The sequence below is a fragment of the Carlito syrichta genome, unplaced genomic scaffold, assembly GCF_000164805.1.
Source record: "Carlito syrichta isolate Samal-C Ts95f unplaced genomic scaffold, Tarsius_syrichta-2.0.1 Scaffold305642, whole genome shotgun sequence".
In the NCBI taxonomy this organism is placed as follows: Eukaryota; Metazoa; Chordata; class Mammalia; order Primates; family Tarsiidae; genus Carlito; species Carlito syrichta.
This window is the reverse complement of record NW_007249738.1, coordinates 1,043,735-1,058,953: the sequence shown is the minus strand read 5'-3', so window position 1 is coordinate 1,058,953 and position 15,219 is coordinate 1,043,735. Positions and strand designations below refer to the sequence as shown.

At 53.1% G+C, this 15,219-nt stretch overlaps 1 protein-coding gene across 1 annotated transcript in view; it reads left to right on the top strand.

Annotated features, from left to right (window-relative positions):
- The first annotated feature begins 6 nt into the window (after nucleotides 1-6).
- The window catches only part of KCNB1 (potassium voltage-gated channel subfamily B member 1), a 111,789-nt gene continuing 96,576 nt past the window's right edge, over nucleotides 7-15,219 (top strand). The window contains exon 1 of the mRNA XM_008061946.2: nucleotides 7-498. Within this exon, the coding sequence (XP_008060137.2) occupies nucleotides 247-498 (252 nt within the window). The 5' untranslated portion in view covers nucleotides 7-246. The remainder of the gene's footprint in view (nucleotides 499-15,219) is intronic.

Here is a 15,219-nt window from a genome sequence, read left to right as displayed (position 1 = left end):
GTGCGCAGCAAGGCGTGCTCGCGGCGCGTCCGCCTCAACGTCGGGGGCCTGGCGCACGAGGTGCTGTGGCGCACGCTGGACCGCCTGCCGCGCACGCGGCTGGGCAAGCTCCGCGACTGCAACACGCACGACTCGCTGCTCGAGGTGTGCGACGACTACAGCCTGGACGACAACGAGTACTTCTTTGACCGCCACCCGGGCGCCTTCACGTCCATCCTCAACTTCTACCGCACCGGGCGCCTGCACATGATGGAGGAGATGTGTGCGCTCAGCTTCAGCCAGGAGCTCGACTACTGGGGCATCGACGAGATCTACCTGGAGTCCTGCTGCCAGGCGCGCTACCACCAGAAGAAGGAGCAGATGAACGAGGAGCTCAAGCGCGAGGCCGAGACCCTGCGCGAGCGCGAGGGCGAGGAGTTCGACAACGCGTGCTGCGCCGAGAAGCGGAAGAAGCTCTGGGACCTGCTGGAAAAGCCCAACTCCTCCGTGGCCGCCAAGGTGAGCCTGGGCCCGGGGGGGCTGCTGGGCCGGGGGCCGGCCCGTGTCCCCGGGCGAGGGCCGCGGCAGAGGACTCTGGCCTAGTCCCCAGAGGTGAGGAGCGTGAAGGGGTGGTCTGGGGCGAGTCCCCCGAGGTGAAGCCCACCCCCCCCACGTTTCCTGTGTGGCGCCGGTCACCCCGTCGTTCTGTGGCCCAGTACTTGGTTCCCCTACTTTGCTGGGGAAAAGGCTTTGCAGGGACACATGAAAAGCCACCGCAAGAAGGTGGACACTGAAAGATGAGACAGAGCACGGAGGGACACGGGAGACCTGCTGGGATGGTGTCGTGTGGTTCCCTGTGCAGTCCCAGGCCCAGCTGTAGTGGGCAGCCCTGCAGATGTTGATACTTAACTCATTGTGGTGCCCTGCTTGGCCCTGCCAGGCAGGGAAGGGAACCACCTTCCAGACATCCCTGGAGGACGCTGAGGTGCTGTGTGGTAGTTTTAACACAGTAAGAGACACAGGCAGAGACCCGAGGATGGGCATGGACATGTGTGGCATCGCAGCTGTGGATGCTTGTGGGCGAAAGGTCGCCCTGGCTACCTAGTCCTTCAGTTGCTGAGTGTGTTTACTTCAGGAGTGGCCGGGGGCAGCTTGCGGAGAGGCTTTGGCTGTTGGAAGAGAGTGTAGATTTCAAAATAGGAGAGAAAAATGAGGCACTGTGAAAAACAGAGGCAGAGGAGGAGGCGGGAAACAGCCTGAGCCCACGGGCCCGTGTGCCGCTGGGTAAAGGGATTGAGAAGGGCTTGGGGAGGGGCCGGGCCAGGGCAGGAGGCCACTGGCTGTTGAGCAGCTTCTCTGTGTCAGTCTGGGGTTTAGGGTTGCCTGGGAGAGACAAGAGGCTGTCCATGCGGCCAGAGTGCTGGGCTTTGGGAGCCAGCGACCACACCGTGTTCAGGGCTGTCACGGAGGCCACGTGAGGCCCGGGGGAGCCCAGAAAAGAGAGTTGTTGATGTTGAAACCCAGAAAGGCCAAGTTCAGGACCACGTGGAGAACGGCACTCACTCTCTGAGGGTGGGGCCTGAAACAGGGGCAGATAAATAGATTTGTGGCAGAAGGAAGAGGGAGGAGGAAGCTGCACATCAGGCCATCATGTCTTGGCCGGGACTGCTCCTGTCCAGCCTGGCCTCGCACTGCGGGGTCTCCAGGTTCAGTTTTCGCTGAAGGTCCACTGGCAGGTCCCAGGCCCTTTCTGTGGGGCCCTTTCTCCAGATCTGGCTGTTCAAGGAGAGGCCCCAAGGAGAGGATGTGCAGGAGGGGTAGTTGGTAAGGGGGCAAAGGGAGTCCCCCCAAAGAGGACCTAGAGGCTCTTGGGCCTGGCATCCTTCTCGGAGCCCGTGGGCTGCCTCTCTCTATAATCCTGCCCCCGATTTTGTGTCCAAAAAGCCTCCCTCTTAAGACAGAGTCACTCACCCTTAATCAGCTTAGGATCAAAAGACTTATTTTGCTATTTCCAGGCCTGACACACAGGTCCCCCACTCCACACCCATCTAGGCCCACACATGACTCATCCAGCGTTCTGTCCCTAAGACCCGAGAGCCAGGGGCAGGGAACCCGAGACTGTGCCCTCCCGGAGAAGAAGCTGGACAGGGCCAGGCCAGGTTGGCATCTGGCAGCGAGACATGGCCGCTGGGGTTTGCAGGAGGCGCTGTTCGGGACTAGAGAGTCTGTCGCCTCCCCCAGCTTAATCCGCGAGCAGGGACAGCCTCGTGACCTCTCCATGATCCCAGGCTGGGACTGCCGGCTCGTGTTCCTGGCAGATGGACCACCTAGGATTTTTTTTTGCAGCTGGAGCTGAAACAGGGAGGCAGGCCGACTCCTTGGCCCTCAGACTAGAAATGCTGGCTGTCGCTGATCAGACACCCACTGTGGACGGAGTGGAACAGCGTGGCCTCTGTTATTACCCACCTTCCACAAACAGTGAGGCTCAAAGAGGTTAAGTAACTTGCCGGGGTTGCCCAGCGGGAGGACAGGAGTGGCCAGAAATTCAAACCCGAGTTCCTTCCGTCACCACCGTGCCGCTACCACCGTCGCCTCCCTCGTCTGTCTCTTCCACTCTTACCCCTACAATCCCATCTCCACATGACAGCCACAGTGAGATTTGCAAAATGTAAATTGGATCACATTATTCATCTGCTTAAATCCTCCAGAAGCTCCCTTCACACTCAGAATGAAATCCAGACCTTCCGTCCTGGCCTCCGAGACCTCTCTGAGCTCATCTCTTTCTCTCCTCTTGTCCACTTGGCTCCGGCCCCACCGGCCTCTTTGCTGGTCCCTAAACAGGCCGGGATTTATCCTGCCTCAGGACCTCTGCACTTGCTGTTCCCGCTGTCTGGATTGCCCTTCCCCAGCTTGTCCCCTGACCACCCCCTTCTCCTCATTCCGCATTTGAGCAGGCCCCTGTTCAGACGTCCCCTTCTCAGAGAGACCTTCCACGAGCCCTGTCAGAAGCAGCATCCCTCCCCCGGCTTTTGCATCACACAATGTCTTTCCTGCACAGGCCTTCAGCGCCATCTGAAATGATATTTGCTTCCTGGTGTGTCTGTTTCACACCCACAGGAATGTGAGCACCGTGAATTGATTCTCTGCTCTGGTCCCAGCACCCATCGTGGTGCCTGGCACAGAGGAGCTCCAAGTAGCTGCATGTGCAGCGCATGAATGAAGCAATCACCAGTCAGTCACTGTGTCTCGGGGCTTGGGGACCTGCCGCTCCTTCTCACCGCGACTCAGTTCCCCTTGCGGCTGGCCTCCATCCGTCCTCTGCATTTTGCCCACGCCACACCCACCCGCCCCCCCAGCCTGGATACCTTGCTTGTCAAAACAAGCGAGGCCTGTGGAAATGTCTCCAGGTCTCCGGGGGGAGAGGACCGAATGGGGGATCATTTCCAGGTGGATGTGATGTCCTGAAAGGGCTGGATCTCACGTTTCAAAGCAAGGAGGAACTCGGGGCTGCCTGGCTCCACTGCATCTCCAGTCTTCCCCCTCAGGCGACATCTTCATCTTTCCACCTCCCAGCCTCCTATCCATAAAATGAAGAGGAAAGACCCGCCCCATAGGGTCATTAGTCAAGTGTTGTCTGTCCAGACTTCATCCAGTGCCTAGCACACCGTGGGTGGGTGTTGATATTGTAAGTGATAAGGCCCGAGTGTGGTGGCTCACGCCTGTAATCCCAGCACTTTGGGAGGCCGAGGTAGGCAGATCGCTTGAGCCCAAGAGTTCGAGACCAGGCGGGGCAACATAGTGAGACCTCATCTCTACAAAAAAAAATTTTTAAAAACATTAGCTAGATGTGGTTGCACATGCCCGTAGTCCCAGCTACTCAGGAGGCTGAGACTGCCCGAGCCCAAGAGGTTGAGGCTGCCTTAAGCCGTGATTGTGGTGATCATGCCACTATACTGCAGCCTGGGTGACAGAGTGAGACTCCACTTCAAAAAAAAAAGTTACACGATACAGAGCCCTTTCCAAGGGCTGTGTGGGCTGTGTTGCCGAAGACCCTTTTCTTCTGATGGCCGAACCAGGAACGGAGCTGCCACTGTTAATAATTGATGAGATTTTCTGGCAACTGGGAGACCAACCCAAGCGCAGGCCCTAGACTTTGCCGTCAGGGGAACGAAAATCAAAAACCATTAGGCAAAAGGCAGTGTGATTGATTCTTGTTTAGAAGATGGGGTCAGCTGCACTGGGGTGACAGGGTTGTGTTGCAGAGGCCACCACTGCGTTGTTGCTCTCTTGGAAAACTCTGCAGGCCCTTCTTAGTAGGGGAGGGGCACTGGTGGGCCAGGCCAGGAGTACCTATGTTCCCCGGAATTGTCTCAGGGCTAAATCCTTGAGATAACTCTCTTTTTTCTTTTCTTTCTTTCTGTGTTTTTTTTTTTTTTTTTTTTGAGTCAGGGTGTCACTCTGCCACCCAGGCTGGAGTGCAGTAGCCTGCAACCTCATCTTCCTGGGCTCAGGTGATCCTTCTGCCTCAGTATCCCAAGTAGCTCGGACCACAGGTGCATGCCACCACACTCGGCTAATTTTTTAATTTTGTTGTAGAGACAAGATCTTGCTATGTTGCCCAGGCTGTCCTGGAACTCTTGGGCTCAAGCAATCCTCCTGCCTCAGCTTCCGAAAGGGCTAGGATTATAGGTGTGAGCCAATACGCACAGCCTTTGAGATAACTTTCTAATTTCCAGAGTAGCTGTTGTTTACTGAGCCTAGCTCTGATTCCTGGAACTTTATACCTCCTAACTCATTGAAATCCCTCCAACAATCCTGTCAGGTTGTGTGCCAGTCAGGGATGCTTTGGGCTGCATGTAGCAGAAGAGAAAACTCAAAGCAGTTTCAATGAGGAGGAATGCATCATCTTACAGAACACGAAGCTCAAGGTAGTTGGTCAAGGTTGAGTTGGTGCAACAATGCCATCACGATCCCAGATTCTTTTCAGCTGTCTGTTCCTCCAACCCCTGCTGGTGGCTTGGGCCTCATGTCACAAGATGGCTGCCCAGTTCTAGCCCTCAGATGTAGTAGATACAGTAATGTTTAATCCTCCTGTGCTGCACTTTTTTTCTTCTGAGAGGAAACCTTTTCCCAGGAGCACTAGCAGACTTCTTTTCGAATTCCATTGGCCAGGGACAGGTCACATGCTCATACTCTCGCCCCAGGGGACCCCAAGAAAGCAAGTGTCTGGCATTTTCAGATGCGGGTGGAAAAGGATTTGATGAGTGGGACTAAGATGCTTTTCCAGAAGAGGAAATGCAGGCTCTGAGAGGTGCAGTCACTTGCCTGAGCTCACACAGCAAAATGCTCAGTCAACATTTGTCGAAGGAATGAATGTGGCAGAACCAGGTTTGTCTGGTTCCCAAGCCTGTGTTTCCAAACCTGGAACCTTGGGCAGCTTATTTAGGCTCTCTGAGCATCAGGAGGAACCCTTATCTGCCTAATGGTGTTCATGGCCATGCCTGCCTTTCAGGGCTTGACGATTCAGGGAGGTTTCAGACTTAAATGTAATTAGCACATGGGCAGCGCTTTATAAGTATGAATTTTTCTTATTCTATTCAAAAGCGGGGGAGGCCTTCATTTAGGGACAGTGGTCAGTATTTTGCCCATCATGGATGTAATGAAGAATCCGCCCTGGTTCATTTCTCAGCTCCATTGCTTACCAGGAACACAAACTTGGGCGAACTCCTGACTTTCTCTGAGTCTCAGTTTCCTTATCTAGGAAATGAGAATTATAACAGGGCTGCCATGAAGGGCTGTTAGGTGATAATCCTAACAGAAAGAGCCTCGCCCAGTGCCTGATTCACTGCGCCTTCAGCAAGTGGCTGAGAGATGATCAGCGTTGGCACGAACTCCCCTCCAGCTGCAATGCTCTAGTGTCAAGAGGTCCAGCTTGCTTGACCCGAGCCATGAGGGTTTCCGTATTATCACCAAGAAAACCAAGGGAACCGACTCGAAATTTGTGCTTCCCCCTCCCCCCTGCCCAGTGCTATGAGTCATTTACTGAAGCTCTTGCTGGCCCTAGCTCGGTCTTCCCAGATGCTGGTTTTATCCCTGGGAGATAATGTGCCAGAGACTTTGAATCCCAGCTGTGGGGTCACACAGACTGGCTTTGAATCCCAGCCCTGGGTTCCTAGCGGTGGCCCTTGGGCCACCTACTTCACCTCTCCAGCTTCCATGTCCTCATCCATAAATGAGGTGATAACAAACCTGCCCCGCCGGTCTGTCTAAAGATCAAGGATGCTCATGCAGGTAAAGCATCGACGCTAAGCCTGAGATATCCTGCAGCCCCACGTGATGCGGGGAACCAAGAAGCCCAGGATGTTTTGGTGACTTGCCTGGATCACACAGCGAGTCTGTGGAATATCAGGAACCATTCCCAGGCCTTTCTGGCCTACTCCCATGACCCCATGGAGGCTTAGGGGTCTTTCTGCTCCTCCAGGAGGCTCGACCAGGAGCGTGTCTTGGCTGATGGTCTCTGAGGCTTGTTGTTGTTGTTGTTTGTTTTTGTTTTGATTCGGAGTCTCCCTTTGTCACTTGGGTTGGAGTGTAGAGGCATGATCACAGCTACCAGCAGCCTCAACCTGCTGGGCTCAGGCAATCCTTTTGCCTCAGTCTCCTGAGTATCTGGAACTACAGGCATGCACCAATGTGCCTGGCTAATTTTTAAAAAATTTACTGTAGAGATGAGGCCTTGCTATGTTGTCCAGGCTAGTCTCGAACCCCTGGGCTCAGGCAATCCTCTCGCCTTGTCCTACCAGAGTGCTGGGATAACAGGCGTGAGCCCCCACACCCGACTGTCTCTAGGCGTTTTGAAAGGCAGCGATAGGTGGGAGAATGTGAAAATGCTTCGGAAGAGGAAGTGCTGACCAAATGTGCAGTTGGGCCAAGGCTTAGTCAACTGGAAGGGAACAAGCATGCATTAGGCACCAACTGCATACCCAGCCCTCTGTGTACTTCTCACCCTTGATAACATCAGGGATGGGAGCCCTGATCTTAGAGCCGGTTGGACCAGGTTCAGCGTCTGGCTCCTCCACTCACAAACCATGTGATTCGGGGTGAACCACCGCAGTTCTCTGCACCCTGGACCTCCAGCCAACAGCAACTGGGGGCAACGGCAGTGACTGCTTCCCTGGATCTCTACCAGGATGAGGTCAGCTAATGTATGCAAAGCATTTAGAACAGGACCTGGCATACGGAAAGCCTCAATAACTGTTAGGGGTTTTTGCTTTAAATTGTCATCTCATTTAATCCTCCTGACAATCCTTATAAATAAGCTCCTTTTCAAAGACTTGTTCCTATAAAATGCTCGCTATGAGACTAGGGACTGGCTTTCTCTGGGCCCTGGAGTCCAGTCAAGGCAAGGAGAATGCCCCCAACCCCAGGAACAGTGCCCCACTGCTGATGGATAGGGCACACACCCCAGGTTGCCCACCCTGCATGGGTGTTAGTTCAGGAGCGCCGTCTACCCTGGCTCCCAGAGTTCCTTGGTGAGTCTAGGCTCCATATGCCACATGGCTACTTGACTGATAACACCCTCTCTGACCTCCTTCCTCTCCGTCACACGTCCCCTCTCCCCTTCCAGAGTTTTCTGGGATCACCTCCCCCATAAACCGCATGTAGAATCCTCCTCTTGGGATCTGGCTCTGGGGAAGCCAACCAGAGAATTGTGGGAAGCCTCGCTTATTCAGCGTCCTGGTGTTGTGTTACGGGAAATTCTAGGGCTGGGGGGCACAGGCAGGCCCTCTCCATCTTGGATAAAACAAAAACGATAGTCACGGCAACAGTGACCACCTGTGTACTGACAGTGTTCCCAGCACAGTGCAGAGGCCATTAGATGCCCCAGTGTGTCTGACTGCCATGGTCACACCTCGTGAGTGAGGGATCATCATCCTCATCTTACAGCCTCGGAAACTGAGGCTCAGAGAGATGGTGTGGCTGGCTCAGGGTCACACAGCGAAGGAGAAACTGGGACAGATCCCACCTAGGACTTCTTGACTACCAAGCCCATGACTTTGACCCCTGGGCTGTGTCCATGGCCGTCAAGAAGAGAGAATTAAACTCCAGGGAGGCCATCCTTGGGGTCCCTTCTCACATTGGTGAGAGATTTGTCTAGCATGTCTCGCTTGACTTAGAAGGGTCCCTGGCTCCTCCTGTCCAGAATGACCTCCTCTCCAGAGGCCACTGGATGGGACCCTTGGAGACACAGGCTTAGCATCACACCTTATTTTATAGATGAACTAAGTACACATGGTCCTACCTTCTTCCTGAGGTAGGATAGGCTTGACTTTGGTGCCGCTGGTAGGGATGGGTGTGACTGGGTGGAGCCAGGGACAGGAGGGATATCTCAGCCCTGTACTGGGATGGGTGGGGTGGGACCCAGAATTCCCATGTTAGTATCCAGGGTGCCAATTCTCCTTAAATGTTTTCCCTGGTGACATAAATAAGAAGTAAGATGTCATGTTGCCACATGTACACCTATGAGCCCGGGGAACAGACCTGGGTTCAAGTCCCACCTCTTCTGCTTCCTGGCTATGTGTGCCCCTGAGGCAAAAAACCTCTCTGAGATTGGGAAGGGGATAAGTAGGGTCTACCTCACAGAGCAGTGCTTCTCTGCCCTGGCTGTATATTAGGATCACCTGAGCTCTGCAGAATACTCATGTGGAAGCCTACAAGAGAAACACATCCCATAGGGGATTTTTAAAAATTGTGGTAAAATACGCATAACATGACACTCGCTATCTTATTCATTTTTTTCCCTTTGAACCGGGATTTCACTCTGCCGCCCAGGCTGGAGTGCAGAGGCACGATCACAGCTCACTGCAGCCTCAACCTACCGGACTCAGGCAGTCACTTCAGCCTCCCGAGTAGCTGGAACTACAGGCACATGCCACCATGCCTGGCTAATGTTTTGATTTAGTGTAGAGATGACATCTCACCAAGTTGTCCAGGCTGGTCTTGAGTCCCTGGGCTCAGGCAATCCTCTTGCCTTGGTCTCCCAAAGTGCTGAGATTATAGGTGTGAACCACCATGCCCAGCTCCAAACTTTTTGAGAAACTGCTATACTGTTTTCTATGGCAGCTGTACCATTTCACATCCCACCCCCCCGCCCCGCCCGCAGTGTACAAAGGTTCCAGGTTCTCTACCTCCCTGTCAGCACTTGCTATGTTCTGTTTCTTCTTCTTCATAGCAGCCATCCTAATGCATGTGAGGTGGTGTCTCACTGTGGTCTTTATGTGCATGTCTCTACCGATGAGTAATGAGCTTCTCTTATTGTGCTGGTTGGCTATTGGCATACCATAGTCCTCCCTTATTAGACAGCAGCAACCCCATATGTTCTAGGGTTTTTCCTACATGTACATACCTATGATAAAGTTTATTTTACCTTTTTTTTTTGAGTTGGAGTCTTAACTCTGTCGCCCAGACCGGAGTGCAGTGGCCACTCCTGGCCACGGCAGCCCCTCGACCTGCTGGGCTCCGTGAACTTTCCGCTTCAGCCTTCCAAGTAGCTAAAACTACAGGTGCGCTACCATGCCCGGCTAATTTTTTAATTTATTGTAGAGATGAGGTCTCTCCAAGTTGCCCAGGTGGGTCTCAAATCCGCGGGCTCAGGCAATCCACTCACCTCAGCCTCCCAAAGCGCGGGATTACAGGCTAAGCCACAGAGCCCGGCTTATTTTACTTTTTATTTTTTGAGTCAGAGTCTCATACTGTCATCCAGGCTAGAGTGCAGTGGAATAATTAAGGCTTCAGCACCTGGGGTCAGGCCATCCTTCTGCCTCAGCTTCCTGAAGAGCTGTAGCTACAGGCATTCACCACCATGCTCAACTAATTTTTTTTTACTTTTTGTAGAAGTGAGGTTTTGCTATGTTGCCCAGGCTGGTCTCAAACTCCTGGGCTCGAGTGATCCGCCCTGACCTGCCAAAGTGCTGGGATTATAGGCGTGACCACTGCACTCGGCCTGATAAAGTTTAATTTATAAATCAGACATGGTAAGAGGTTGACAACAATAACTAATAATAAAAAAGAACAATTATAACAACATACTGTAATAAAAGTTATGTGAATGTGGTTTCTCTCTCTCAACATATTACTTATGATATTTTTGGACCACTGTTGACTGCAGGTCACTGAAACCATGGAAAGTGAAATTGTGGATAAGAGAAGATGGCTATGTCTTTGGAGAAATGTCTACTCAAGTCCTTTGTCAATTTTTATTTTAATTTAAAAAAATTTTTATTTTAACTTTTTTTTTTGAGTTGGAGTCTCACTCTGTCACCCAGGCTGGAGTGTGGTGGTATGCTCACGGCTACCCCAGCCTTAACCTGCTGGGCTCAGGCGATCCTTCTGCCTCAGCCTTCCAAGTAGCTGGAACTCTAGGTGCGCACCACATTGCCTGGCTAATTTTTTGATTTATTGTAGAGATGAGGTCTCCCCAAGTTGCCCAGGCTGGTCTCGAACCCCTTGTCTCAGGCAATCCTTTCACCTTGACCTCCCAAAGTGCTGGGATTACAGGCTTGAGCCACCCCACCTGGCCTTTGCCCATTTTAAAATCAAGGTATTTGTTTTGTTGTTGTCAAATTGTAAGCATTATTTATATAGTCTGGATATTAATTCATCATAAGTTATATGGTTTACAAATATTTTCCCCCATTTTGCAGGTGGTCATATCGTTTGATGTACAGTCGTTTTAAATTGTGTTGAGGCCCAGTTTGCTTATTTATTCTTTTGCTGTGTGTGGTTTTGGTGCCATATTCAAGAAATAGTTGGCAAATCCAGCGTCGTCTAGGCATTTTCTAGTTTTTGGTATGTGGTGTGTGATGAGGGCCCAACTTCATTCCTCCGTGTGTGGACACCCCCGTCTTCCACACCATTGGCTGCCCTGGGTGATCTTTGTGCACAGGAAGGGGCAGGACGCCCAGCCAGGGAGGATGCCTGTGGGATGGCAAGGCTCGGTGGCGCCGACCCATGGAGCGTCATGCCCAGTGCGGGAGCAGAGGGCGACACCATCAGGGGAAGCTGCCGCTGTCCTTGGACAACAGCTGCCTCCGACACACCCAGCATGACACCTCCCTTCCTGCTCCTGCAAGGGAATGAAACGCAAGTGTGGGTGACGCGTGTCCAGGATGTGGCTGCTTCCTGCCACCCCACCGCTGCCTCCCTGGCTCCATCTTCTCCCACCTGGGCCACTGCAGGAACCACCTCCTGTCTGCGGCTGCCGACCCCGGGCCCTGTCTGTCCTCAGCACGCAGCAACTCACTCCCCTGCTCAAAACTCTCCCATGGCTCCGTGTCACTCTGAGAAAAAGCCAAAGTCCCCACCCCCGCCCACAGGCCCCATGATCTGGTACCTTCCCGGTTCTTCCCAATGCCCTTCCAGCCTCTGTCCCTACCGCTTTCCCTCCCCATCACTCTGTTCCACCCGCAGTGGCCTCCTTGCTGTTCCAGGCACCCTCTCGCCTCAGGGCCTTTGCACTTGCCGTTCCTCCTGCTTTGCACAGCCTTCCTGCAGATGGCCACACCTTGTTCAGGTCTCAGCTCAAATGCCATCTTGGCCAGGCTACCCTGACCCCACATGTGAAATGGCCTCCCCAGCACCGCCCATTCCCCTGGGCCACCTGATTCGCTCCGCCTGACACAGCGTCTAATTCACGATGCCGTTCCCTTCCCTCGCCCCCACTGCCATCCAAGGGCAGGGTTTGTGTCTGTTTCTCAGTGTCTTTCATGCCTGCCGTCGTTCAGGCACTCAACACACGAGTGTAGAATAAATACAGGAAGTATGACGCTGTCCTAGAGACAACTGAGAGCACTCGCTGAGGCTCACACACTTTGGGACGGTCACTCTTGTTGCTAGAAGTCTGACTTTCAATGGCTCCACCACTCTCTGGAGGAGAAGCATCTGCTTTCTCACCCAGAACCCAGTTTCCCGCCTTCATGCGTCTGGTGTTTGGGGACGGGCAGTTCGTGGTGGGCCGTCCTGTGCATGGCAGGGTGTTTGGCGGCATGTCTGACCTCCGCCCGCCAGACTGTGCGTGGAGGGTCAGTGGCTGCCAGGAGGCAAGGGCGAGGAAGAGGGTGGTGACAGGGAAGTCGGTGAATAGTGGCTGGTTTTAGGGTATGTATGAGGTATGGAGTTGCATCCTAATGCACAAACCCCAGGCTCTACCAGTGGCCATAGATGCCCAGTCTACATGATGGGTTGGACCCTGGCCATATGTTTAAAATATTTATTTATTTATTTATTTTTGAGTCGGGCGTCTCACTCTGTCGCTGAGGCTGGAGTGTAGTGGCATGCTCAGAGCTTACCATGGCATTGACCTGGGCTCAGGTGATCCTCCTGCTTTTTAACTTCCTGAGTAGCCGGGACTACAGGCGTGTACCACCACACCCAGCTAATTTTTTAATTTTATTTTTGTAGAGCTGAGTTCTGCTATGTTGCCTAGGCTGGTCTTGAACTCCTGGGGTCAAGCGATCTTTCCACCTTGGCCTCCCAAAGTGCTGGGATCACAGGGATGAGCCACCATGCCCAGCCACCCTGGCCATTTTTAAGCTTTGAATCTCTGGGCCAGTTGGCTCAGTTTCCTCATGTGTAAAATGGACCTAATCACGGCCTTTACCTCATAAGGAGGTTGTAAGGATTAGGTGAGAGAGATCATTATGGTGAATAGCAATAATAGACACACAACACCCACAAGGTCAATATCAAGCGCTGTGATCATCATGATTGCTTGTGTACATTCATTCAATGAGCGTTATTGAGCACCTACGGGGTGCTGAGCACCGTGCTGGGTGCTGGGGACACAGCAGAGAACAAAACACAGATCCCAGCCCTGATGGCATTGCTATTCCAGGGGGAGAGAAAGACAGTTACAAAACAAACACAGAGGCTGACTGCACCATAACCACCGTGATAAGATCATAAGACCATTGGGAAAAGAAAGAGGCATGCTGACTGGATACTGGATGTTATTGAGGAATTAGTGCTATTCTTCAGGTGTGAGTGTGCTATGGTGATTATGTGTTTAAAACCTTTATCTTCTGGACACACATACTGAAGTGTTTATGGATGCAGTGACGAGATCAAATGCACATGTCGTGTTTTGTGGAGAGTTCTGCAGGGAAGGAGGGGGGCACTGGGGCTCCCCAGGCTGGTCAGGAAAGCCCTTCCCACAAAGATGCCAGTTAAGCAGAGGCTTGCAGGATGGGAGGGAGCAAGACATGTGGACACGTGAGGGAAGAGTGCTCTGGGTGGAGAGATGGCATATGCTAAGGCCCTGGGGCACTCAAGGAACATTCAGGTGGTCAGTAGAGGTAAGATCAGGGGTGTGACCTCATGGGTCATTGCCAAACTCTGGCCTTTCCTGAGAGCCCCTAGGCCTACCACAGTGGCCTCCCTGCCTCCAGCCTTTCCTGGCCAGTCCATCCTCTGCAGGGCAGCCAGAACTATCTCAAATGTAATCTGCTCGTCTTTATCAGCTGTTTCCAAAATTCTGCCATTGTTCCTACTTGCCCCAGGATAAAGTCCACACTCTTAAAAAAAATTTTTTTTTGAGACAGTCTTACTCTGTCACTCAGACTGGAGTGTAATGGTGTGATCATAGTTCACTGTAGCCTCGAACTCCTGGGCTCCTACCTCAGCCTCCTGAGTAGCTGGGACTATAGACACATGCCACCACTCCCGGCTAATTTTAAAATTTTTTGTAGAGACACTGTCTCACTGTGTTGCCCAGGCTGGTTTCAAACTCCTGGCCTCAAGCGACCCTCCCAGCTCAGCCTCCCGAAGTACTGGGGTTACAGGGATGAGCCACCACACCTGGCTAGCCACCCTTGTTAGCCTGGCCTTCAGGGGCTCAGCCAGCCCCTCCCCCCTTGTCTCCTCCTCATCCCCTCTGCGGACACCCCCTGCACCCCCACACCCCCTCTCTGCGCTCCCGGATACGCCATCCTCCCTCGCTTCATGGCCCCTTCGCCCAAACGATTCGGCCTTGCCCGCTTTCTTCCTCTGTCCACCTTCAGGGCCTTGCTTCCTGCCACCTCCTCTGTGAAGCCCTCCTGAACCAGCCCCCGCCCCACCCACACTTCCCGTCAGGCAGCGCTGACGGCTCCTTTCTCTGCGCTCGGGAAACCTGACTTCATCCCGTCCCCGAACAAAACACGGTGAAGAGTAGCCTGTGGGCTGTTCTGCGGGTGCCAGGCTTGGCCCAGAGAGAGATGGGAATGCTTAAGAGTGCAGGTGCTGCAGCCCGACTGCCTGGGTTCAAATCCCAGATCAGCCACTTTTGAACTGTGTGCCGTGGAACGAATGACGACTTCTCTGGGCTTCAATTTCCTGACCCATAATTTGGGGAGCTTCACAACAACCAGGGAAGTTGTGCCCATTTTATGGGAAGCACTCAGAGCAGGGCCTGGCACGCAGCAAGTGCTTAGTACTTGTGGACTATTAGTATTAGTAGTGACAGTATTGCACTTAAGTGTTAGAAACGTTTGTCGAGCGAATAAATGAGCAAACATGCATAACCCTGTGCTGATTGATCAGAGGGTCTCTCAGGCATACATCCCCTTCCACCTCCCTTCTCTACCTGCCTGCTACCTGTCGCTACACCTTCTGGACAGAAAGACGTGGCCTCTTGCCCCTAATCTGTAGAGAGGAGACACGGGTTTCCCTCACACTCTGGTTGTCCTACTCCTGTTCTGCAGAGAGACTGGTCTCTACTGCAGCTGCCCTGGCGGCCTGGCAGGCAGATGCCGTCCCTGAGAGGACAACATTGCACTTGTCAGCTCTATGCCACCATTGAACATCACCAGGTAATGGGCCTGGGATCAAACGGCTTCTAAAAATCGGTCATGGTGTTTCACTGATTGCCACCTACGGGCCATCCCTGAGTCTCTCCAAGGCCTGTGTGATCCTTGGGGCTCTTGACCTTGGCTAACCCTGCCTCTCAAAGTCTCTGTAGACCCAGCTGTACCACAGAGGCAGCCGGTGATCGCCCCGTGAGGGCCACAGGAGAGGCGGGAGGAGAGGTGACAGCTGGGGGACACCGAGCCAGCGGTCACCTGCTGACCCCTCGTCTGGACTTCCCGCCATCTACGTGAATAGATCCGTTTTCTCTCCTCTCTGTTTGGTGGACATGCTTGCACATCCTTCATTGTTCCTTGAAACAGTGGCCATCATTTGACACAGTCGTCTCCTCCTGTTTCTGAG